Genomic DNA, 23,465 nt, shown 5'->3' on the forward strand with positions numbered 1-23,465 from the left:
TTCAAGCTCTTAGTCAAAAAAGGCAAGTTTTGGCCAAGAACTCAGCTCTGCCTATTGTTCTTTCACTGAGGCTTTCATGGTTAATTATAAAGTGAGCCGTTGATTTCACCCAATGGTGTACAGCAAGCTTCAGTTTTGCTGCCTATACCTCTGCAAACATAACATGTCTTTGCAGAAGCAAAGCATATCTATCTCTGTACCTCATTATAAAAAATGCATGATTGTTGTATTGCTGTGGTACCACCATGAATGCCTAGTCAAATAAATGGCTATGACTGCATATGCAGAATGAAGAATGTTGGGTGGAGGAACTTTGGCTAGTGTTCACGTACATGAATAATAGCTTTTATTAATTTTCAGGAAATCCCAATTGAAATTGGAAATTCCATGTCAGAAACAGATGTGCAAAAGCACATAGATCTGAGCCAACCTTAGTAACTAGCCCTCCCTCTGCAGGATGCTGCTGTTTGTACACTATGGTTCACCACATATGGGGAACATGAGTATAAACTAAAAAACTCTTTGATCCTTTGGTGTTCTTCTTCAACTTGTTAAACAGAGAGAATATTAAAAGCTTTTATATCACTTCTATTTCTTTTCTATGTGTCTATTTTATCTATTTTGTGTCACTGTCTCAGCCTAACAAGTAAAATTCTTCCTTGGTACTCCAATGAGCGACAACTTCTCTCTAGGATTGCTTGGTCACAGACTACTTCTTTTTCTAAAAATGTTGGACACAATGCCTGCACATCTACAGCACAACAGGGAGGAGAATGGATACTCTCTTTTTATCAGCAACCAGCCCCTGGGCTTGATGCCAAGAACAGCTTAGTAGAAAAACAGTAGAGTATGAAAAAGCTGTGAAATTCTGAGGGAATGGCAGACTTTCAAGGGCTCTGTCCCACACACTCATATCCTTGCCTCAGTTCCTCTGGTTTATTTGTTTATCTGTCTGCTGTTCTCTGGTATTCCACACTTCCATATGTTTAATTGCCATGTATATGAACCCAACAGGCCCTACAGCTCTGTTTCCTTTCTACTATTTTCTCTCTCCTTAGATTTGTCAAGTCAACCTAAACTTTGCTTGTAAACCTTTCTTTCCAGTTATCTCTGCTTTGTTCTGCCCTGTTTAAAATATGGTTCTTGGGTTGGGGTCAGGGGTGAAGCCTAGCAAGCCATAAGACAAATCATACAGTCCCTTTGTCCCCTGTTTTGCATTAGAGTCCACCTCATCTTCAGAATAGAATACCTTGGTTCTGTTAAATACTTTGGTGTGCTTGTCACCTCTCAATTCTGGGAAGCTTCTAAATGTTCTGTCCCCAGCAGAGACGAAATGCAGCCAAAACCAAACTTGACTCCAAACAGTCACTGCAGCATCAACTGATCCACATTTGCTCCAGCTGTGGAGTTACTGATGATTATCAAGTCTTTGTCACCGATCATGTTATATGTGGCTATTGGAGGCTGATTTGGTATTTTTGGTATAAAAAAGTGATTTGTACTTGTAAATTATATTGTACTTTCACATTCCACTAACTACAGCAATGATTGAGAAATGTTTTTGGTGAAATCTTTGTGATTCGTGTGTGGCTTGATTAAGTGGACATAAGTGAAAAAAGCTAAAAAGAATAACCAGTTGTTCACAGAGGATGCTTATGTTCCCCCTTTATCATATTAACGTGTTTTTTCTTGGTTGTGCAGCAATTGGTTAATGGGATCACCTTTATATAAATCTACAGTACTTAAAAATAAATGTAAGATTAAAAAATATATATAATTAATAAAAATTAAAAATAAATATATAATTAATACAAATATTCCTATACTCAAACTGACATTTGCAACACCAACCCATGCATCAACTGTTTCACTTATTTAGCGTAGATACAGAGGGTCCATAAAATCTTTTACATAACATATGATTGTGCCTGCATTATGTTGTGTGCATCAGGATTTGCATCACGGTATGATGTTCTAATCAGATAAATACTAATCTATCTGTTAAATTTAAAAAAGGCCCCCAACAACTGATGGTCTTTGTCGTCTTTGTTTTGGGATCTAATCGTGACCATGTGCCAACTCATCTGTAATTATTATTATGGGATTATCCAGATTAACACACTGTTTGCTCAAATCACTATTGCTCTATGGCTGTAGTTCAGGGAGTGCTGTGAACTAGACTAGGAATTGTCTTACATTTCGTAAATAGAAGGCAGTGTGTGCTGCAAAAGCAACACTTTCTGATACAAGTTTGTTCTGGCTCTGTGTGTCTCTAATATCCCACATGTAAGAGTACCAAGGAACTGGTCTGATGACATAGACCTTTCAGCAATGTTTGTGAATAGGCTGACCTGTGAGCAAAGTTAGCAGCATCTCCAGGGCCTCTGATGAATGGACTGTGTTGTGACTCAACACTTGCACTGTCATACAATAGCCTTACTTGTCTACACATAGTCTGACTTCAGGGATCTTGGCTTTCCTGAGATTCTTCATTCTCATGGAAACACTTGAACTCAAATGCTCCCCACTGTCATTCCCAGGATCACCTGTATTTGATACTCACCCAACTCTCATCATGGCCTGGATCAAAGCTTTCAGCACCAGAGGGGAAGGCTTCCATATCCAGATTTGCATTGATAAAGCTGAAAAGGAGATTAGAATCTTGGCATATTGAGTGACATTTATTGATCTTCTCATCATGGTTTCTCAGTGGACAAAGTCCAGACTGTTTTATCATATAAGGGCCATTTGAAGAATTAAATATGTATACTGATTAATAAGGTGTTCATCTATCTTGTTTTTTAGATAAGATCTTAACATGGAGATAAATATTTCACACATTGGATCAGCATTGTAGTACAGTTTGAGGATTCCTCACTCATAGAATAATTTTAAACACTTAACGTTAAATTTAGTATATTTTCCATCCACTGTGGGTGGTACAGCAAGATGTCTGAGTGTGTATGAACACGCAATGACCCCTCTCAGTTTGGTCTTATGGAGGTTTTTACACAAGAACTGGGCTGGCTGGTTAATTAATAAATCGATGAGAGTTATATGTTAAGGAAGCTCATATTACGTTTGGGAATAAGTGAAAATATTACTTTGATTTTCATATTCAACATCAAAACAAAAAGCTCATCTGTAACAGCTTGTCCTCTGTGTTGCATTACCTGTTCAAGTTGTAGACCCAATGAGCGCGACTAGCTGTTGTACGGAGGCGTATACCTACATGGCGCACCAAACGTTTTCTCCCTCGTTGGTTTAGTTAGGATGCCCTGGTGTGTATGAATCTTTAGCAGTACATGGAGAAGTAGCGCGTGTGACTGGATGTTTTAAGGATTTCCTTGGAACATTCGCTAAGAAAGTGTCGTTTTTCAAACAAAAATGTAAGTATTTTAAGTGTTTGATTAACTTTGATCTTGAGCTTGAACTATTGCTGGTCGTAAGTAGTGGAATCAGCAAAGTTGTATTTTTGTGGGTAAGGTGCTTTGATCTGCTAGTTCAAACATCTTGACATTGTTTTACAAAGTAAAAAGAAACGAAAGAAGGCTTTCTATATTACCCGAATACTTTGCATTTGTTCCGTAAATGTTGTATTTCAGGGTTATACAGGTTTTATTCAGTGTTATTCAGTGCATTAACAGAACAGTAATTTAGGATAAACTAAACGATGATACATAGCATATAGAAGAAGCCAGCGAAGTTGTTGAATGCTCTTAGCCTTTGAGAGTGCAGTCTGTAAGAGCAGTCCTCCGCTTCTTCAAAGTGGGATTGCAGAGGATTTGGATGATTATTTTATCAAGTGCTAAATCGTCAACCTGAAATTGCTAACAAGTGATGAAGCTATACGAAACAGAAACTGGATGTTGCTCGTGAAATTTTGGACACGCTACAAAGAAGTTCGTGCTTTGTTTGTAATTAAAACTGACTTAGAACTTAGGGCTGACTTAAAACAGCGCACTCACTTGGTGCCTGTGCACAATTGTGTAGCGTTAGTTAAATTAGTCACGCTGTTGTACTGATATTCTTCATGCCCCAATTGCTTGTGGAATCAGCAACATTTTTATAGCCACCATTTTTGTTGTGCGCTCATTCCCATCTAATCCTTTTTTTTCCTGTGGAATAAGTGGAGTAGCTGTTGAACACGTGATCTCGACCAGTAACCGTCCGAATCTCAGATCTCTTTCCCATTCTTCACTCACCCTAGTATTCTCATTACAATAAATTAAACAGGAAACATAAAGAATAAAGCAGCGTGTACCAAATGTATGGAATCGTGGTGTAACTAAGCAAGACTAAACACGCAACTTGAAAAGAACAACGATGTACCCTCGATCATTCTCACAGTACTTTGAAGTCTTTGAACCCCAGCACCTTGAACACATTTGATCAGGTGAAGGAATGAAGATCTTGATCTTCTGACTGGGGCAGAAGAGAATGTGTGCTTATTAAAGACCATCTCGTCATTAGAGGAAAAGAGTTGCCAGGTGTTGGAGTACTCGGGGAGGCGTCACGGCAATACACAACCCGAATGGCATGCTGACCTTTCAGAAGGTACACAGAGTGAGAGCATGATGTAATCTCTACTCTTTTCCAGCTTTTGTCCATGGAAGTGGTAGTTCATTGCAAACTGGCTGTAAACAAATCCTCAGTTGCTTTTGAAGGTCTGTGCTCACAGTAGCTTTTGAGAAAAGGGAATGGCTAGGTTATGGCTGTAGAGACTCCATGTGACACAATTTGATATCTTTCCTGTTTGTGACTCTTCTCAATCTCATGCTCTCTTGTCCCTACAGATAAGCATCAGAAATCTAATAGGAGACAGGCTTGGAGAAAGGGCTGCATAAAGTTAACATCGGGATACAGGCTGCTTTGTGAACCCTTTCGGCTGTGCCTGACCTCTATGCGCATCCCCCTCCACGTGGACACCAAGGACTCTTGGGCTTTTCATGGGTCGTTACTTGGCAGAGCTGGAAGCCAGGCATCAGTAGTGAGAGCCATGGACACTGCTCCAGTCCCACCGCCACCAATCCTCCCTCCACCCCCTCCGCCCCCTCCCCTGCCGGCCCCCACTGCTACCCTCAGCAGGCTGGGCCCAGCACGCCGGCACCGACTCCGTAACCTCAACTGGGAAAGCATCCCCAAGGAGAGAGTGGTAGGCCGCAGAAGCGTATGGAGTGGCTCTCTTGGTAGTGATGATGACGATGATTTCCCCATTGATCTGCGCTCACTAGATGAACTCTTTGGCCAAAAAGACGCCTGTAAGCCAGAGAGAGCCGACAGCCTAAAACGCAGCCTGCGGCACTCTGGGTCCCCGCAAGAGTCTGCTGCTGACAAGGTGAGAAAAGTGGCCTTCAATACTCTGATGATTAGCAGTTAGTCATCATAAGATATTTTGTTCAGTTATCATACTTCTTAAAAATTCAAAAGGATGAAATCTAAGAAATTATGGTTGGGGGCTTTATTAGGCTTATACAGTTTTACTACACAATACTCTCAATAATCATTTTAATAAATACGCAGGCTGCCTAATGATGTAGTCAGAATTGAGGCAGAAAGGATCCACTCCTTGTAGAGAAGCTTTCTCATTGGTTAATTCCCCCTGATCATATTGATGTTTTTAGTAATTTTGTAGCTGTTCCTAAAATATATTGCTTTAACATGTGTAGGATTTAGAAAAAAATAAGATAGGTTGGTAACTTGCTTAATAACCTGTTTCTATAAAGAGCCCTCTTTCTAGCTGTCTTACATTTACAGGTATCCCTGCTTGATTCAAAGCGCAGTATGAATCTTGGAATATTCCTACGACAATTCAAAATGTAAGGACACATTTTTACAATTTTGCATTCGTTTTTATTTTTCACATTTCTGCCTACACAGGTCTCTGAGCTTGTGAATATAAACATTGGCTGTAAAGATGGCATTTGTATCTGGTAGAAGGAGAAAATGGAGGTGTCTTTTATTGCACTATAAAGAAAAGCTGCTAAGGATTGGGAGTGGAGTGGTCTGTTTAATTTGAGTAGTGGATTCCTCTCTTCAGGAGAGCAGTGAGTGTGAAAAGAAAAGGGTTATGAGAAGAGTGGTAGACAGCTGTTGAGGAGAGCAGTGATCTTTTTTACACACTAAAAGGAACAGCTGGGTTTGATAGTAATGGAAGAAGTCAAAGGCCTCAGCTGCTTTAACCCCCAACAGCATTTAAGGTACTGCCCTCTACAGAGAGTGCAGTAGGCTGCTTGCAACCTCCTCATTGAACTTGTTTCAATAATGCCTATTGTCTCCTATTACAAATTTTAAACAATTTTCTGTCATGCTTTAGAAATTCAGGGATTGCAACCTAACAGAATCAATAAGCTGTTATTTAGAACAAATAAACAAGGTTGGAAATAAAGCTTCAGCTACACAAAATCATATAACAGCAACCTACATTAATTACAAGACAACTGAAATGCCTAAAACTAAATACCTTCTCATAAACTTCTCATTGAATTGCCACCTTCATAATAATGCATCACAATAAATCAATGCATGTTTGCACCCCTAAAAGTACACTTAAATTTTAAAAGAAAAATATATTATTTTAAGTGGGCTGGAAAAAGAAACATCGCCCTCCATTGATGTTGTTGCATCTCTCACTTGGTTATTGTTTTTAGGATTGCTTATTTAGGTAGAAATTGCAATTGAGTTTATTTAACATCAATTTGCTTGGACTGCTGACTAAATGCTGAGTAATTGTAAGAAGTGACTGTCTCTTCTGAGCCCAGCCACTATTCCCAAGCTCCTTAAGTAATGGTGTTTAAAACTTATCATGAACAGATCCGAATAAACTAGATTAATCAACTTTTAGTCAACTAGATCAACTTTTTTGTACCTGTTATATTTTACAGTAACCAAAATGGTGATTGGATGTTAAACATGAATGGGGTAACTTTGAATGTCTTAGAACTGCCTCTCTTCTATGCTTTCCTGTCAGCACTTGTACATGGTGTGGATACGGTGTCAACTGACCGTGCCATGAGTGAAGAGCAACTTGCTGAGACTGATATCTGCCAAAACTTGCTCTAAGCATTGTAAAAAAAAAAAAAAAAAAAAGTGCTTACGCAGACTAAAACATTTGTTTCAACTCTGTCTGTTTATCTATCATGACTGCAAAGACTGCTGTGCAAAAGCCACTTTGGAAGTGGTGTGAATTATGCTTGCCTAGGCCCAGTGAGAGGGCCTTTGTGATCAGCTCTTATACCTTTTTCATTAATTCATGTTACTGATTCTTAGAGCCCACTAGTATTGCTTTACATAAACAATTGCATGTTGGGAGGTATAAGAGAATGAGCTGTTGGAAGCAAAAAATCCAGCTGTATCCACTGCATCATGTAAGAGTATAACAAACCTGATTGGCTGTGCACTTATGGAAGCAACAGCCTTAGCAAGTAGAGCATGGAGAGACTTTATTGGTAAAATTTAAAAAGCTTTAGAATTTGAATTTCAAAGTAATTCTCTCCTCTTCTTTAGAATAGTCTATTTACCATTAAAGTCCCAGGATTCATTTTTGGGGGGGCATGGTGTGCATCTTCTTTTCTGTCACCATTGTGGCATTTTCTGCCCATTTGCCATCCAGATAAGCTTGATAAGTCTGAAAAGGGAACAAAGTGATTGAAATGTCGATATACATTTTCACCTTTTGTGTTTTCTTCACTTCCATTCCCTGACATTCACTGAATGGCACTTGTTTTGTTAGGAAAGTTGATATGGTGTCTTTTTATTTAAGGTTTATATAAAATCAAAATCAAATTTATTTATATAGTACTTTTTACAACAGATGTTTTCACAAAGCAGCTGTACAAATGTCCAAGTCCAAGCCACCAAGTGAGCAAGCCAAGGGCGACAGTGGCAAGCAAAATCTTTCTAGAGCATAAGAAAGAAACCTTGGAGGAACCAAGACTTGAAGGGGGGCCCATCCTCCTCTTATAGGGGTGCAGTGTAGAGCAGTTTGCCACCAGAAACTCCCCTTTGTCTTCAGCTATTGGTGTGGTGTGCTTTGGGGATAGATTCTAGGAAAGTTATAAAGTTATAAAGCTTGATGTCTTTTCTTTGTCCCCAGCGCGGTCAGAGAGATTGTAGCAGATGTGCAGATGGGTTGCGGCGAGCGCTATGGAGCAGAAAAACTGACTGAGCTCTGCAAACTGTTGCCTGACAGTGAAGAGGTAACATGCTGATGCCTTCTGGCCCATCTAGCACACTGTACTCTCCCTTCCCTGCTTGATCCATTACATGAGTGAAGTTTCGGTATGGTGTCACTAGTTAAGAATCTTGCCCCACAATTGTCCTATGCTGTACTTTGTCATTAAATTAACTGTTCTCCAAATAATGCCATTGTGAGCTGTAGTCAGAGGAAGTTACAAACACTTAGGTGCAATATCAAGTGCTGTGTACTGCTGTGAACGGCAGTGAAAGGTCAATTTTCTTTCACCTTTTGTTCAGGAAGCACGGTTGAAAGGGTTTAATGGAGAACGTATCATGCTAGGAGAGCCAGATCTGTTCATGCTCTTATTGGTGGAAGTACCAAAGTAAGTAATGATGCACTACAGAATAGCTATTCTGGTACTCCAAACTTAAACTAAAAGCATTCGTATGAATTGTCTCAGTAACTATATTCTGCAATAAATGTACTGTTCTCTGTCTGCTCCTAGCAGTCTAATTTTGATGCTTGCCATCCTCTATAATATAAAAAAGTCAAACTAATTGCTGACTGATAAGTCTTTCCCACCTGTGATTGCTTGCTTCTGTTAGCTTTCGCCTGCGTCTGGATGCCATGATCCTGCAGCAGGAGTTTGACCCTGCCGTGACCTCTCTCTGTGTGGCAGCCAGATGTTTAGGGGAAGCAGCCCGAGGTAAAACACTTGCAGGGCGCCTGCAGCACTCTCCTTTCAGGAGAGTCCGTTTGCCACATCTCGCTTCAGATTTCTTTAGCCTGCTTCTTAAACCACCGTGGTGTGAACCTCCCTGCCAGTGAAACATAGGCGCTGCTTTCCTCCATTTGGCAGATCATTTGAATTGTATATGGACTGTTTAAGTGAGATCTAATGGAGGCAGTGTTCTAATGTAGCCAATGTGACATTCTTTTGCTTGCAGAGCTGCTGAGCTGTCACAAGCTTCACTCTATCTTGCGCCTGGTTCTAAAGGCAGGGAACTATATGAATGCTGTAAGTGTTTGCAAGTGTGTGTGTGTGTGTGTGTGTGTGTGTGTGTGAGGGATGGGGTCTGTGCTGTGTCTAAGTGAGGAGCCATGACAAGCGCTGTTTTGTTCAAGAAATCGCACACCTTGGAACACAATCACACTGACCTCATTTGTGTCCACAGGGAGGTTATGCAGGAAATGCGGCAGGCTTCAGGATTGCCTCCCTGCTCAAACTGGCTGATACCAAAGCCAACAAACCAGGCATGGACCTCCTCCATTTCGTCGCCATGGTACGTGTAACCAGCTCTTACAGCTCTGAGTTGCTGTGTCATGACTGACCAGGTCTTTCCAGGCTTAACTTTTAATGATAAACAAGTCTGCTTGGCAAAGGAGAGATGATGTCACTGTGGTATCTCTTTGATCTATGTGAATGGGATTGACTGGTTCAAGTTACAGTACTGACGTAAGAATGGTGATATCTTTGTGCGTAGTGTTTCATGTTGTAACACATGCTTGTAAGCGTTCTTTATAGCCACTCAGATTACATCAGATGTAGCAATATTTTTTCAGATGTGATCAAATTCATATTGATTTTGCCATTCTACAAAAAACACAGTATAAACTGAATAATTGTACGAGGCATATATTACCTCTTAGTGTCCCACTAATGCTTAAAATCTTTACATTCATATATAACAGATCATGGTAATATAATAGATAAGATCAATGTATTGTTAACAAGTACAATCAGTGAGTTATTTTATGTGTCATGGACCTGAGAACAGTGGTATGTTTGACCTGCAGGAAGCTGTGAAGAAGGATGAGGACTTGCTGACATTTCCAAGTCATTTGAATCATGTCAGTCCAGCTTCAAGGTTGGTTATTTAGCCAAACTGCTAGCCATGCAAATTTCCCAAAGTGTTTCATTTTGCACACAACTATTATTACTTTTTAGTTATTGCAGGTGTGCCTGAGTCATCATGCCAGTATTAATTAATGTGGTGATTTCTAGAAAACAAGATTATCTGAACCTGCCTTTTTTCTGCATAGGTTGTCAGAGGAGTCTGTGCTGGAGGATCTGTCACGGTTACGTAGCAGAGTAGCAGCACTGCGAATCGGCGCACAGGCACAGGCAGAGATTAAACAGCAGACAAGACTTTTCCTGGAGGTAAGAGTTGGGTTGTCTTATTACTGTATTCTTAAACAATGCTTTATGAGTTGGTTGATGGTGTATTTTGTATATGTATATCAAAATCAGTTTTTTACCAGTTTCCATGCATTTAATCATTTTTCTGTCATTCAGGTTGCAGATGTAAGGTTAAAGGAAGCCCAGGAGGAGATTGATGGTTTACGCAAGACTAGCCAGGCCTTAGTGGAATTTTTCTGTGAGGACGAAAGCTCATTCAAGCTGGAGGAGGCTTGTCGCATTTTTCATTGCTTCTGCCATCGCTTCCAAAGAGCTGTGCGGGTGAGTACACCACCCAGAATTTCACATGACCCTGAAACAGAAGTTCATACCTTGTCCTGGAGGATCCCCATTTGTAAACCATTTCTTTATATATCATACCATATAGCTGATTACCATGGACTGTAATTTTAATGTATTTTCCTGTACTTTCCTGAAAAAGAACATAAAATCTGTTGACTTGAAACACACTTAAACTGGAAGCCCAATTATATCAATAAATATTTTAAATAAGTGCTTATATGACACAAATTCTACAGCGTAATATTCTACAGTATTGTACATTACAGATTTAAAAAGAAATTTCTTTTAAAAAATTAGATTGAAGTGTATTTTCCTTTTTTATTTTTTGTAAGTACATGAAATGTCAGTTAATATCCTTATTAAATTGTCTGTATTCTTCTGATAGAGATTAGGCTAAAAATATTAAATTCATAAAGTGCTAGAAATAAAAATAAAATAAAGAAATCAAACCTATCTAATATATTCTCCAGTTGTCTGTACTGTATTGTTTGCAGAACCACTGTAGACATATTCTTCTACCCTGGAATATATGGAGAAATGTTATAATTAATAATTACCTGGCCAGGATTCCGTGTTGAAAAATGTTTTCCATTCATTCATGCGCTAACATGTTCAATCCACCATGTGATGTCTCAGGAGAACACAGAACGGGAGCGGCAGGAACAGCGGCGAGTGGCACGAGAGCGGGAGAGCATGGAGAAACTGCGCTTGCGGGCAGCATACAGCAGCCTTGATGAGTCTGATGACCTGGAGCGCACACTGACACGGAACCTGAGCTACACCTGGAGCCGCCGCAGCCTCCGGAAACACAAGCAGCAAGTTCCCAACCTAAAGGAAAAGAGTTTGGACTCCCAGCAGTCCTTTGAATCTGCAGGCCAAGATCTTTCGCAGGTCCTCAGTTCAGAGGGCTGTAATGGAAGCTTTATGCTTAGCAGATATGTGCTAATTAAGGACTGCAATAATGCTGCAAGTGGCAAGAGTGGAATAAAAATGCATGCCATGCTAGAAGATTATGCATTCAGAGGAGACCCCATATACAGCCTTCATGGACATATGGTGGTTTCACCGCGCAACATGAAGAGCCAAGATGCATCTTCTAGGTTAGGTCCAGAGGGAGTACCCAGTGATTCTCCGGAAGAGTCCGATATTGCAAAACAAAAGGAGCCAATGAATGCCTCATGCCTCACACAACTTTCTAAGGTGTTGAAAGTTGAGACACAGGTTCACACCACGTCTGAAAAGCTTACACAAGTGATGCCAGACACTACAGCAAAAGCAGAGAAACCAGACTATGTGGATGCTGCTGAGGCTAGCCCTCCACAACTGCTGTCAGAGACTAGAATGGCTCTTAAGGTTGATACTGAGATGCCTTCCAGGCCAATGGCAGAGTTGTGGCTGGGGTCCTGCCTTCCCCAAGCCACACCACAACTTGCCCAGGAGTTAAATCCAACCTGCCTGGGCATAGATCGAGCGTACCCACGGTTGGGAGAAACTGTAGAGTGTCACACTCTAGTGAAGGGCCTGCGTTCATATGAGGCCTTTACACCTAGTGGGGTACGGCCAGCCCCCAGCCACTGCTCCAAATGGAGGAAGGAGCTGGAGGCTGAGGAGAGAGATGTGGCCAGCTCTCCACAGCCAAAGGAGGACCCACGAGCTTTAAAAGCACTCACTCGGGGCCCCACCAAAAGAGGACTGGCAACCCGAAGTGCACCCTCAAGTAGCACAGGCATTCCAAAAGTGCATGCCAAGGCGGAGTTGGGTCTCGTTGAGGGACCACCCACTTCTCGTGCATCACGTCTTACACCTGCACGACCCTCTTCGACACGCACAACACCATCCACACGGCCCACTGGCATCCAGAGTGAGCTCACGAGAACTAGCAGTGTGCGAGACAAGACTGGCACTCAGGTTGACCTTCTAGGAAAACAGGACCGGCAGCTTGCTGAGAAAGCTGGCCGGGATAAAGACAGGGTCCTCCCTGGGCGTGAGCCATTCTTTAGAGGCTCACCACTACGTGTGTCAAAGCGGCTCGCGCCCGTCTCTGAGTCTCAGAACTCATGCCAACCTCGTACAGTCCATAGCCCGACAGCAGCTACAAATGCGAAGACAATCCGGACTGCTGTGATTAACGCAGCTAAAAACAAAACAACCAAGAATGCAGAGGCTGCCTCCCCCAAAGCAATGCCAGGAACAAGAGGTGTTGGCACTAAAATCCCACGGTCTACCACTCAGCCAATGTGGAGATGATATTGTTCAAACGCTTTCAGTTAGTGACATTGACATTACTGACTAAAGTGATCACTTGAAGCCTTCAGTTACTAGTGATACACCCACACACCAGAAGGGTAGTGTTTAGGGTGTGATTTATGCCTCTCCTGTGTAGGCATTTTGAATTAATAGAGAGAGGCATTAAATGTACCCATATTCCTTGTTGCACTGAAGTATAAATAATCAATTTAGTCCCATCACCCAGGTCTGTCTCTGTCAAAAGTTTCAATAGAAAAAAAAAAAGAAGCTATTAATTGTTTTGTCCTCAGAAAGGCCTGAGACCAGTGCACTGAAACAGATCCTGAGGAGGACATTCACGCCTCTGAGTCTTCCCTGAGCCAAGTGTTGCACTGAGATTTATCCATAACCTTTCAGCACAGTGACTAGTAATGACATGGAAACACTCAATATAGCTGGGCGCAGCACTGCCTTTAAATTTGCACACTACCTCTGAACACTGGCATGCCCTGCACAGGCTACAGAGTGTCTTAGAAGGGAGCTTGAAAGGAATTGCTGCAAGGACATTGTCACACTACCCCTTTTACATTTAACAGACTAGCGTTGACCAGCATATTAAAAGTGGGGTTTTTTGTGTGTGTGTATGGGTGTGTGTAATTTTCAGCTTTTTTGTGTTGTACTGATAATTATCACGTGACAAGTGAAAATGTCAAAGCCTTAAAATGAGACATGGCACTGTTGTTTAAGGACCTGCCATAAATTAAATAATTATTTTTATACTTCATGATGTATGTGCTGTACCTTTATGGGCAGAGTCCACATAGAACCACTTTATAGTGACTGAGTAGTTTAGTTGACTACAGAATTATTCATTATAAGATTAAAATAAAAATAAGTTAAGGATATGTGAAGGTCTACTCTGTCAGTCTTAAAGTCCCAAAGCTGCATGAGAGATCCTGCCATGTATGAGTTACTGCTTGTATTGGACAGCAGTGTATAACCACTGTCTGTCATTAAGGGACTTGCCTTTTTACTTGTTAATTCTCCTCAACCTGATGCACTTTACAGACTAAAGGGAGATTAATACAAGTTGAATGCTACATGGTGATGCTGTGTTTTTGTGTTTGAAATGTTAACACAATCAATCTCCACTGTAATATTTGTAAATATAAAAATATGAAATAAAGGTGACAATGACAACTTGGATTTGAATTGGTACAACATTGCACTGAAAGCATTTCTAATGTGATTTGGATTATTGTTTTTTATAGCAGAAACCCAACATGGAGGCGTTTCCAGAAAATGCAAAAGAAGAGGTTAACAAAGGTGCAATCTGCATCCTCTTGTCTTTGACTTGTACTCACTCTTGAAAGATTTGCTGATTTAGTTAGAGAGAGGGTACAAAAACCAGTCTAGCCCATTGTAAGACTTCCTGAGACTTCCTCTTCCATGGTCGTCCTTGTAGCAGCCCTTTATGCCCTGCCCTTCAGTTTCACTACACTTCTCCTTTGCTCTCCCCCCTCCATCTCTTGACCTGATTTGTAAATGTTGCCATGGAGATGTTCAGGCTGTTCTAGAGAATTCCCCATGGAATAAGAGGAGAAACATTTATCCAGACATTGTGGTGGGAAAGTTCCATTTATAGGACAGAGTGACGCCAGATCTCTTGGGAAAAGCAATAAAACCTGGTGCCTCTTTGTGCCTAAACGCCCAGTTTTCAGTCAGTATGATGTCACTGGGTTGTGTGTCTGTAAATGACATCAGAGACGGAATGGCTGAGGATGTGAATAGAATCTAATTATGGCAGGGAAAACGATAACGGAATGTATCATAAGATTGATCTGTCAAGTCTTGTCATCTGGATCAAAGGGTTAAAAGGCCAGAGTAAAACAGAAAGGTGCACACCTCCAGTGTAAACCAGAAAAGAAAATAAAGATAGAGAAAAATAACATGAGCCCTAGTTTGGACAAATTATTACACCTCTGTATGGACTATGTGAGTAAAGACATGACAGGCTGACTGCTCTCTGCAGAATGCATCTCACAAAGCATAGTAATCAGAGGTGTTGTGCAATATTCACAGTGAAGAACAGAATACTTAATTTTGCCAGAGGTCAGGAGATCATGTTGCATTCAGCCATTGTAATTATTACCATTTTATTTTATATACAGTTCATTTGTTAGTATTAATCTAATGTACAACTGCAGTTCATCTATGATAATGGTCAGAATGCTAAGCCTGAGAGGCAACACTAAACTGAGCTGTTTAAATCAGAGTAATATAGAACTTCAAGAACTGAAAAGTAATCACATTGTGAAAAGCATCTAAATATAAATGTTTCATCCAAATGTGGTCCATTCCTTGTCTGTGTATATTTCAGAGTTTGTTTCTGGCATTTAATTAAAAAATGGCAGAAGCTAAAAGAAATCAGAAGGGGGCTTATTAAATTAGCCTAAAATGCTTGTTTGAGTTTTCATAACACATACAGTATCTTTCAAATGTATGTATTAAGATGAAGGTCACTTCAGCATATCCAATGTTCTTAGTGGCAGGAGGCTGCTGTGAACATCCCACCATCAGCTCATTAAATTTTAAGCTTTTTGTAGGCCTATTTACGACCATCAATTTGCAACTGAATGTCTGACAAAGTTGAAGAATAAATAGACTTGGTAACCCGGCCAAGTATCAGGATAACATCATACGCATGACCAGGTTAATGTAGAATAGATCAGCATATTTAAGGTCATGGGGCCCCTTTCCCAGACCCAGTGTAAGCCTAAACCTATAGTCTCAAAAGAGCTTCAAAGAATGATTCACCATTCCCACTGCAATCTATCCCAAGACTATGCTTAAATCATGTCTAGGAAATCAGCACATAATGCCATAGAATATATGATTCCCATTGCTAGCATTAGCGGGACATTAGCATGAAAAATATGGTATATTTCATATGTAAACCATATTATCTTACTGCAAGAAATGTATGTGTTATAAATGATAATAATGCTGTAAATTATTATTGTTATTATTATTATTATTATTATTATTATTATATTTATAACCTAAATATTATGGATAATGCATGGGAAAGTTAGTCATAGTTCACTGTATTAACACCATTTCCACAAATTACTTTTATGATACATTTATGGGTTTTATGATAAAAATGTACATTTTGTAAAATTTTTAACGAAGTACTAGCCTGGTCTTGACATTTCCTTGCTTCTGGCTTAGACCATACTACAGAAGAGAACACACAATACCATCGAACCGCTATCAATTCACGTATTTTCCTTTATCCTTATGTACTTTTGTGGGCTGGAGGACGCGGGCAGATTAACCTAATCTGCAATGGTTGTTCCGTTGTATCGCCCTTGATCAAGGACTGTCAAAACTGGTTTATTAAGAACCAGTCCACTTCCTATTCCTTCCCTTATAAAACTGCTAAATGCAGTTTTACAAGTATAAACGTCATAGTCTATGAATTGGACTCTGTCGCGGATAAATCCGAAGACTTTACTGTAGCAATTCTCATTGATGGTGCAAGACTACCATCTTGCGTTAAAATCAACAGTGCTCTATTTTTCACTTTCAAATACAGGGGGGCGGGGGTTAAGCAAGCAGGTTTTAAATAACGAGAATAGCCAGTTGGATAACGTTAGCTACATTTCAGATATGAACCAGCTAAACTAATTTGCTGGCTAAAATGAATAGATATATAGTGAACATAAAAAAATATATGGAAGTGCTTTTCTTCTATTTGTAATTTGAATACCTACAAATTACAGCGTCCTCCAACACTGGTCACTGATAGCCCCACTTCTTGCTATAGATGGTGCAAATTACATAAGGTATCCTGTTTTGGGGACTTTTGCGGTATGAGGATACTAAATTGCTAAGTCATAATGGCGAAGTATTATAGAGAATATGCAAGTAAACGTTTTTGGGCGGAAGGAGTTTTTCCCGACATACATTGCGCTTCTAACGTGGTGCATAAATTCGATGCACCACATTTCCTGTTCTCTCAGTTCGTCCTGATTTGGGGGTGAGGATAGGTTGGCGTTTGTTGCACCAGTAAGAAAATGAGGAACATTTTGTGGTGTGTAGAAGTTTTGTTAATGTACGTTTTAAACCAAACCCGCCGTAGTCGATATGCAATATTAAATAATTAGGGTCGTCATGCACTCTAGTTAGGCAAGCTAGCAAGATGGAGCAGGTTTCGATGTATGCACGTATTTCTGAACTCTGGGTTACAGTATGTCGATGTTGAATTCACAACTTGTTCCAGAAACTTTGGTTGTAGACCTTATTGAGTAACGTTATGTTTTGAATGCTTTAGCGGAAGTGTTTGACTATTCTGCTTAAAAATGGCGTTCACTTACAAGCGGTTAGCTATAGCTAGTTGTGTTACAGATGCATCGCCCAAAGTACCTGCAGTATTAACGTTTAAAATGTAAACGTTGTTTTACATATTGATAACTTTTTAAACATTAACTGATTCCAAGTTGAATACTCCAATATTCCAAATTGGACTTGCTGCATTTGCAGATGGCAGGTTCTCAGTTTTTGGCTGGGGAGTGCTTGGTTGGCATATTTAACTTCTCATCCTTGAATGTGAACCCATCCAGTGGATGTCAGCTGTGCAGGCCTGTATCGTGCCTGGGCTAGTGTTACTCTGCTGGGAAAGAAAGGCACTGCTGTTTCGACGCAGGAGTCGCTGTTTTGGTGGCATCTTGATGCTCAGCTGTAGTGCCTTGCCCCACTGAGAGTGGACTCTTCCCCCATCCTTGGGAACAGCCCTAGTCTGTGGGCAAACAATTTAAGCAAGAACTCCACATTTGTTAGGAGTGGCTTTAATTGTCTTTTCCATGCAGACTTCAAGAAAGATGGTGTTTGCCCAAGCTATAATTGGGAATAAGCCTTGGCTGAGGCAAGTGGCAGATTTCAATTTGACCACTATTTTAGCAATGACTGTTTATGATGTACTAATCATGTTTACCAAAATATGAACCTTCATCCCCTTAGCAGGCCCATCAAACCACTCAAGTCTCCAGGAAATGGTAGAGTATGAATTAACTTCCTTACTTTAATAGAGGTGGCTGAATGTGTTCCTGGTAATTTCTCAAGTAGACCATCAAACCTTTCCCAAAGTCACCAGTTCTTTAAATAATTGCTGTGAGGAACCTAACTCAACACATCATTCTTACTGATGAGTGAAGAAACATCAATACCTGAGCATAATTATTCTTTACACTGGAACATGCTGGGCAGTATCTGGTTCTTAACTTGCTGTAACTTCCTCCACAGGTAGTTTGCAGTTGGCAAGAGCTGGATGAACCAGTGATGAGGTAAACAAATATAATTTTTCAATAAAAATTCCCAAGTTGATACCATCATGACAGAACCTCTGTCTGTTATGATGTCTTTTTTTCCTTGGGACAGTATATGCAGGGCTGGCACAGGTTTTAGTTGTTGGAATACTCAAACCAGACAACAATACCTGCAACATTGACAGAATTTGTATTACAGGATATAATTAATGCATTACATCCATAATATGAAAATTACCCCCCTTTTTTTTTTTTTTTTTTGCAGGATGCCAAGACCATCTATTTAATGGTACAGATGATCAAAATAAGTGAACCAGAGTTTGAGCAGCCTTTTGGTATTTGTCTCTAGCTAGTGAGGAGTGTGTATTTAATAAACCTTGGTGAACATGCATAATGGGGGGGGGGGGGGGGGGGGGGGTGCTGTTGCCTGACAGAATTAATCCAGAGTTTGATGGTGGTGAAATAAAGGTGCTTGCAACAAACTTGTCATATCTTGATTCCTGCATCTAGAGCCTTTCATAGAAAAAAAGAATCTTCCTCCCCTTGTAAAATGTAGGTCACCTGTACTTTAAACTTTATTCACCTGCCCTTGTGCTTTTATACCTGTACCATGGGGAAAATTGAAGAACAATGTATGATTGATTGTGCACTTCCAGATTTGGAGATATTCAGGCATGTATTTGTCACAATGATTCTTGGGATACAGTTTAAAGGAAATCCTGACTCCACCCTTGCCATAAAAATGTTGCACTAATTGCTTAAAAAGGACCTGCCACTGCGGGGCTTGTAATTTAAATGTTTTGTTTGTTTTGGGTTGCCTCCCTTAAATCTTAGACAGTGGAGGGTTGTGCAAGCCAAGTGTATTGTAAAGTAAACTGCACATAACGTTAATCCAGCAACCTCTTTCTGCAATGTCCGAATAAGGATCTAGTGGAGCAATTTGTCTTTTTTGGTAGCTCCATAGAAATCCGAGGACAGTTGCTGTCTGACCTGCCAATCGACCCGACTGCACAAGCGGATTTTCTGAATGTCCTGTATTAACGCCACATCTCAATTGTACAGCACTGCCCTATTTGCACTGACTCGATGCGCAGTTTGTTACTCGGTTTACGTAAGCTTTACTAGTAGAACAATATAATCAGGAAAGAACATACGCGAGAAAGGAAAACAAGTCTCCTCACACAATATTCGTTAAATAAATTTTTCAACCATTCAAGCTTTTCAGGCTCTCGTTACTTCAGATGTTTTACAAAGCATACATTGAATAGAGGAGACAAATAATTTTGAACCAATTATAAATTGGGGTTTTGTCTATAAATATCCTTTTTATGGATAACATTTTTACCAGGAAAGATGAACATTAAATTTGGCAAGTTAGTAACTCGGACAGCCACACCAAATAATGTAGCTATGTGGTCTATCCCATGAGCGATCCCCCACACCTATCCAGTGTACCCATAATCCAGTTTGCGTGTTGACCTCATTGTTTTGCGTCCTGCTGAATAGTGGCGCGGTTTATCAAATTCAGAAGATATACATCTCATCGGATCTCTGGCAAAGGCAATGTCATACCATCATAAATACACACACGACGATAAAAGGCCTGACGACAGCAGGTAAGTGCAGGTACAGCTCCAAAGGTCTAGCTTGTGTTGAATGTAGAAAGAATGTTTTTGTCCTTCGAGAGTAACGTCTCGGACGCGCCATTCAGTTGGCTGCAAGTCTTACAAAGACGCCAGTTTATTGTTAGCCGCATAGCTAACAAGTTGCATAGTAGCCTAAATATTAGCTAACAGCTGCATTACTGTGAAGCGTTACAGATTCTCTGTCCGTTCGAACTCATTGTCTGCAAATATAGGTTACCCAAACACCACAGGAACAAAAGCTATGTTTATAAGCCATAGCTAGCTAACTAGCTACCTGTCTGGTGTAGCTATCTGGTTAGCATATGACGTAGAAAAGCTAGCTATCTGTGCTAATTTATGTTCTTTGACTATATGCCCATATTTAAAACTTGTCTGAGAAGAGAAAACAATAAAATTTCGTATATGGTGGCTAGAGGATGTATGACGAACCGATACTAAAGGAACATGGTTAGCTGTTTAGCCAAAAATAATTACATCACAGGTAATATCACCAAGGTATTTCGCCCACTAAAGACCTTGTATCACCATGACCAGGCCTGTATTTAAAAGTTGTGTTTAACGTTGTTTGCTGGCTTGCTATCTTATGCATAATGGATAAGAACCGTAACTGATTACTAAGATAGCCAGACTTAGCTAATTGTCTAACTTTATTTTGTATCGTCATTTGGAATGCACGTTCTCTTTTTTTTTACTTTGGCGCCTAATCTGTAAAATGCTAGCTAATGCTCACGGATAGTAGCTCGCTAAAGCTACATTTCTTAACATGTGATTGTATTTATTTATTCTGTTGGTTGTTAAAACGAATTTGTTCATTTAGTACTGTTTTGTGATCATCGGAGTGCAGTAATCATTTTCGCTCATGTTACCAGTTTTTGAACTCCTACTGGTATTTATAATTTTAAATCCATATCCGTGTAATTCTGGCAGGACCAAAGAGGTTTCAAGGTGGTCGCATTGCAGGAAACGTGGTGCTGATGGATGTGTAAGAAGATCAAATAGTGAAGCGGCGTCAACTAGCAACTCGGACAGAAGAGACCACGGATCCAGTTTACAAAGGCCAGAGAGGTAAAGATGTAATCATGTATAAGCTAGCAAATGCGTGTGTGCAGAGGGCTGAGATCAACTAAGTAATATAATTCAGTTTTTAACATGTTTTTGATCAGTTTTATTGAGCAGCATTCTCAGCATCTACATTTCTATGCTCCCACAAAGTCCTACTTCTATGATGCTTTATCAGAGGATAGAGATGATTCTTGCCTCTTGGACAATGCATGCATTAGATAAACAGCAGAAAGAATTAAAATGATTTTTCCCCTCATGTATAGTTTTACAACCCCAGAGAGTGAAGGACCTGTCTCAAGAATAAGAAACTGGGGAGATGAGGTTGAGGCTGATGAAATGCGAACCAATGTCCGTCGTGACATACAGCGGTAAATTGCGTCATTAACTTTTTAATCTCAATTGTTGGCAAAACTATAGCGCAAGATATTTTGAGTCAAACAGACTTCTTCTAAAGGAAGATTTAGAGTTAATGCATAACAATAGAGAGCACTGATGCATGTCCTTGATGAGCTGCTAATCTTTTTTTTTTCTCCATGTTTTAGTTACAGAAGAAGAATATTGGCTGGAGAGTTTATTCAGCGAGTGAGAAAAACCTCATCTGGAAGGTTTGTTATTAGGATGACGTCCTTTGTCTCAAGTATTTCCTGAACTGTTGCAACAGTAATCCTGTCCTTTCTGTCTGCAGTTCAGACTCCCAAGATTACAGAGATTCCCCAGCACCAGGTGATATTGAGACTGATGAGTCTGTGTTGATGAGGAGGCAGAAGCAGATCAATTATGGGAAGAACACTCTTGCTTATGACAGATACATTAAAGAAGTGCCCAAGTGAGTGCAAGACAGTGTGTTTGGTTGGCATGGCTGTATGATTGGTCATATGATGTATTAAAGTAATACATTAAAGGAATATTTGCATACAAGAATATTCAGAACATCTGTTTCACATGTCTAATTCAAGGCACTTAAGAAAGCCAGGTGTCCATCCTAGAACACCCAATAAATTTAAGAAATACAGCCGCCGCTCATGGGACCAGCAGATAAAACTGTGGAAGGTCAAACTTCATGCGTGGGACCCCCCTGCACAAGAGGGCACTGACCTGCAACCTGTGTATGTCTATATTGTAGATTTTCAAAATTGAATATTACAAAGAAAGTAAAAGAAACGCCTAGAAGCAAGCACAAAGCTAGGCTCCCTGTGTTAAGATATTACTTAATCTGTGACACACTATTTAGCCAGCTAGCAGTTAGAATGCTGACTTTGATTCTCAGATGATACTTGGGACATGCATGCTTTGCAGAACATTTTATGAAAGCATCATTTATTTGCATCAGTTTTAATAGTATGATGGCTTTCTTTAAATGCATTACATTTTGTCAGTAAGTCAATAGCTGCTGTTAGCCCAAAGAACTAGAACAAGTTCTCTTCTATGTTCCTTGTTCAGAGAAGGGATTGACCTGGGTGAGATCATGGATTTGGATTTGGATTTTGAGTGCTCGGGAGATCCTGAAACAGAAACACAGTACCCAAAATCCAGTACTGCTTCTCCAGCTTTGCCTGAGGTGACTTTGCTTATATAGACATGTTATGGATTATAATTGTGTAGTTGCTGTTCTTGGTGTGTATGCTTTTAGTAATAAAAAAATTTACCTTGTACATTTTTGCATCATAACTACTGTGAATACGTGCAATTCTATAACATGTATTTCAGATTGATCTCATACTGTTCTTGTTAGTTTTGTAATTGTTAATTAGATAAATATAAATAAATGTATTTTAAAGCGACACCAGATATGAATCAGGCCCTGATTAGCGCAGGCTTTTTGCTTTCTTCTTTAGCCAAAATAGGGTTTTGCTAGTTTTTGATGCCCTTGCTAGCTAATAATTTAGCTTTTTTTTTGTTTGTTTGTTTGTTTTTTGTTGTTGTTTTTTTTTACAGGTCTCATGCAGGGGAACCCCCAGCAAGATGATGAAGATAGATGAGCTTTACACATGTTAACTCCATTTAATGCTGCTCTAATATGAGAGAATCGTCTTGCACTGTTTCACCAGTCTGATGTTAGATGTTTATTTTCTGCATTTTGGGGTGCCTTTTTGGAACCCAACCACTTTTATGTCTTTTGTTCTTGTTTTTCTCTTTTTGTAAATGAAGCTTGGACATTTGAAAACTATTTTTAGAATAGTTATAAAAATGGGTCATTTGTAGTTCTCTATTCTCACACATCAGAGTTCAGTTTAAATTGTATTTTGTAATCATTTTTAAATGTTTATTGCTTCTGTTTTTATCGTATGCAGAAGTATTTTTGGTGAAATGTTTGTTTAGGTATTTTATTAGGACAATTTTTGAAATAAATAAATTTAAATGGAAAGACCCACTTTTGTTTTCAGTCTGTGTTCACTATATATAGATGGTGCATTTTAGTAATGTATTTTAAAACGTAATATATTTCAATTTGCACATAGGTATTTGTTGACAATGCGTTTGTGTTCTTGTAACAGCATAGTAAACATCCAAAAATTACATGGCTCTGTTTAATGAATAAA

The 23,465-nt window shown here is 39.8% G+C and overlaps 2 protein-coding genes, 1 long non-coding RNA gene and 2 other non-coding genes across 7 annotated transcripts; all 5 read left to right on the plus strand.

Annotated features, from left to right (window-relative positions):
- The first annotated feature begins 3,293 nt into the window (after window positions 1-3,293).
- On the plus strand, window positions 3,294-14,093 carry fhdc2 (FH2 domain containing 2). Of its 2 annotated transcripts, XM_027008616.2 has the most exons (13): window positions 3,294-3,389; window positions 4,351-4,557; window positions 4,797-5,338; window positions 5,758-5,819; window positions 8,096-8,198; window positions 8,476-8,561; window positions 8,785-8,885; window positions 9,127-9,197; window positions 9,355-9,462; window positions 9,977-10,047; window positions 10,223-10,340; window positions 10,476-10,640; window positions 11,298-14,093. In XM_027008616.2, the coding sequence occupies exons 3-13, from the start codon at window positions 4,904-4,906 to the stop codon at window positions 12,906-12,908; spliced, it is 2,931 nt and encodes a 976-aa protein (XP_026864417.2). In that variant the 5' UTR covers window positions 3,294-3,389; window positions 4,351-4,557; window positions 4,797-4,903; the 3' UTR covers window positions 12,909-14,093. The 2 variants fall into 2 exon arrangements, with proteins under 2 accessions (XP_026864417.2, XP_026864416.2); XM_027008615.2 differs by lacking the exon at window positions 4,351-4,557.
- A 3,417-nt stretch (window positions 14,094-17,510) lies between these two features.
- LOC113576549 lies at window positions 17,511-17,706 on the plus strand. The gene has a single exon (XR_003410526.1). It is a non-coding gene; the product is annotated as a small nucleolar RNA SNORA74 (small nucleolar RNA).
- A 203-nt stretch (window positions 17,707-17,909) lies between these two features.
- Window positions 17,910-18,517, plus strand: LOC113576530. Its single transcript, XR_003410522.2, has 3 exons — window positions 17,910-17,947; window positions 18,195-18,235; window positions 18,483-18,517. It is a non-coding gene; the product is annotated as an uncharacterized LOC113576530 (long non-coding RNA).
- On the plus strand, window positions 18,058-18,127 carry LOC113576550. The gene has a single exon (XR_003410527.1). It is a non-coding gene; the product is annotated as a small nucleolar RNA SNORD63 (small nucleolar RNA).
- Window positions 18,518-19,685: 1,168 nt separating the features above from the next.
- Window positions 19,686-23,441, plus strand: slbp (stem-loop binding protein). 2 transcript variants are annotated; one of them, XM_027008639.2, is made up of 8 exons: window positions 19,686-19,833; window positions 20,791-20,928; window positions 21,189-21,293; window positions 21,468-21,530; window positions 21,611-21,751; window positions 21,882-22,031; window positions 22,366-22,483; window positions 22,861-23,441. In XM_027008639.2, exons 1-8 carry the CDS (start codon window positions 19,781-19,783, stop codon window positions 22,918-22,920), a joined length of 828 nt encoding a protein of 275 aa, XP_026864440.2. In that variant the 5' UTR covers window positions 19,686-19,780; the 3' UTR covers window positions 22,921-23,441. The 2 variants fall into 2 exon arrangements, with proteins under 2 accessions (XP_026864440.2, XP_026864442.2); XM_027008641.2 differs by lacking the exon at window positions 21,882-22,031.
- The last annotated feature ends 24 nt before the right edge of the window (window positions 23,442-23,465 follow it).

This window comes from Electrophorus electricus, chromosome 12 (genome assembly GCF_013358815.1).
Source record: "Electrophorus electricus isolate fEleEle1 chromosome 12, fEleEle1.pri, whole genome shotgun sequence".
Lineage (NCBI taxonomy): Eukaryota > Metazoa > Chordata > Actinopteri > Gymnotiformes > Gymnotidae > Electrophorus > Electrophorus electricus.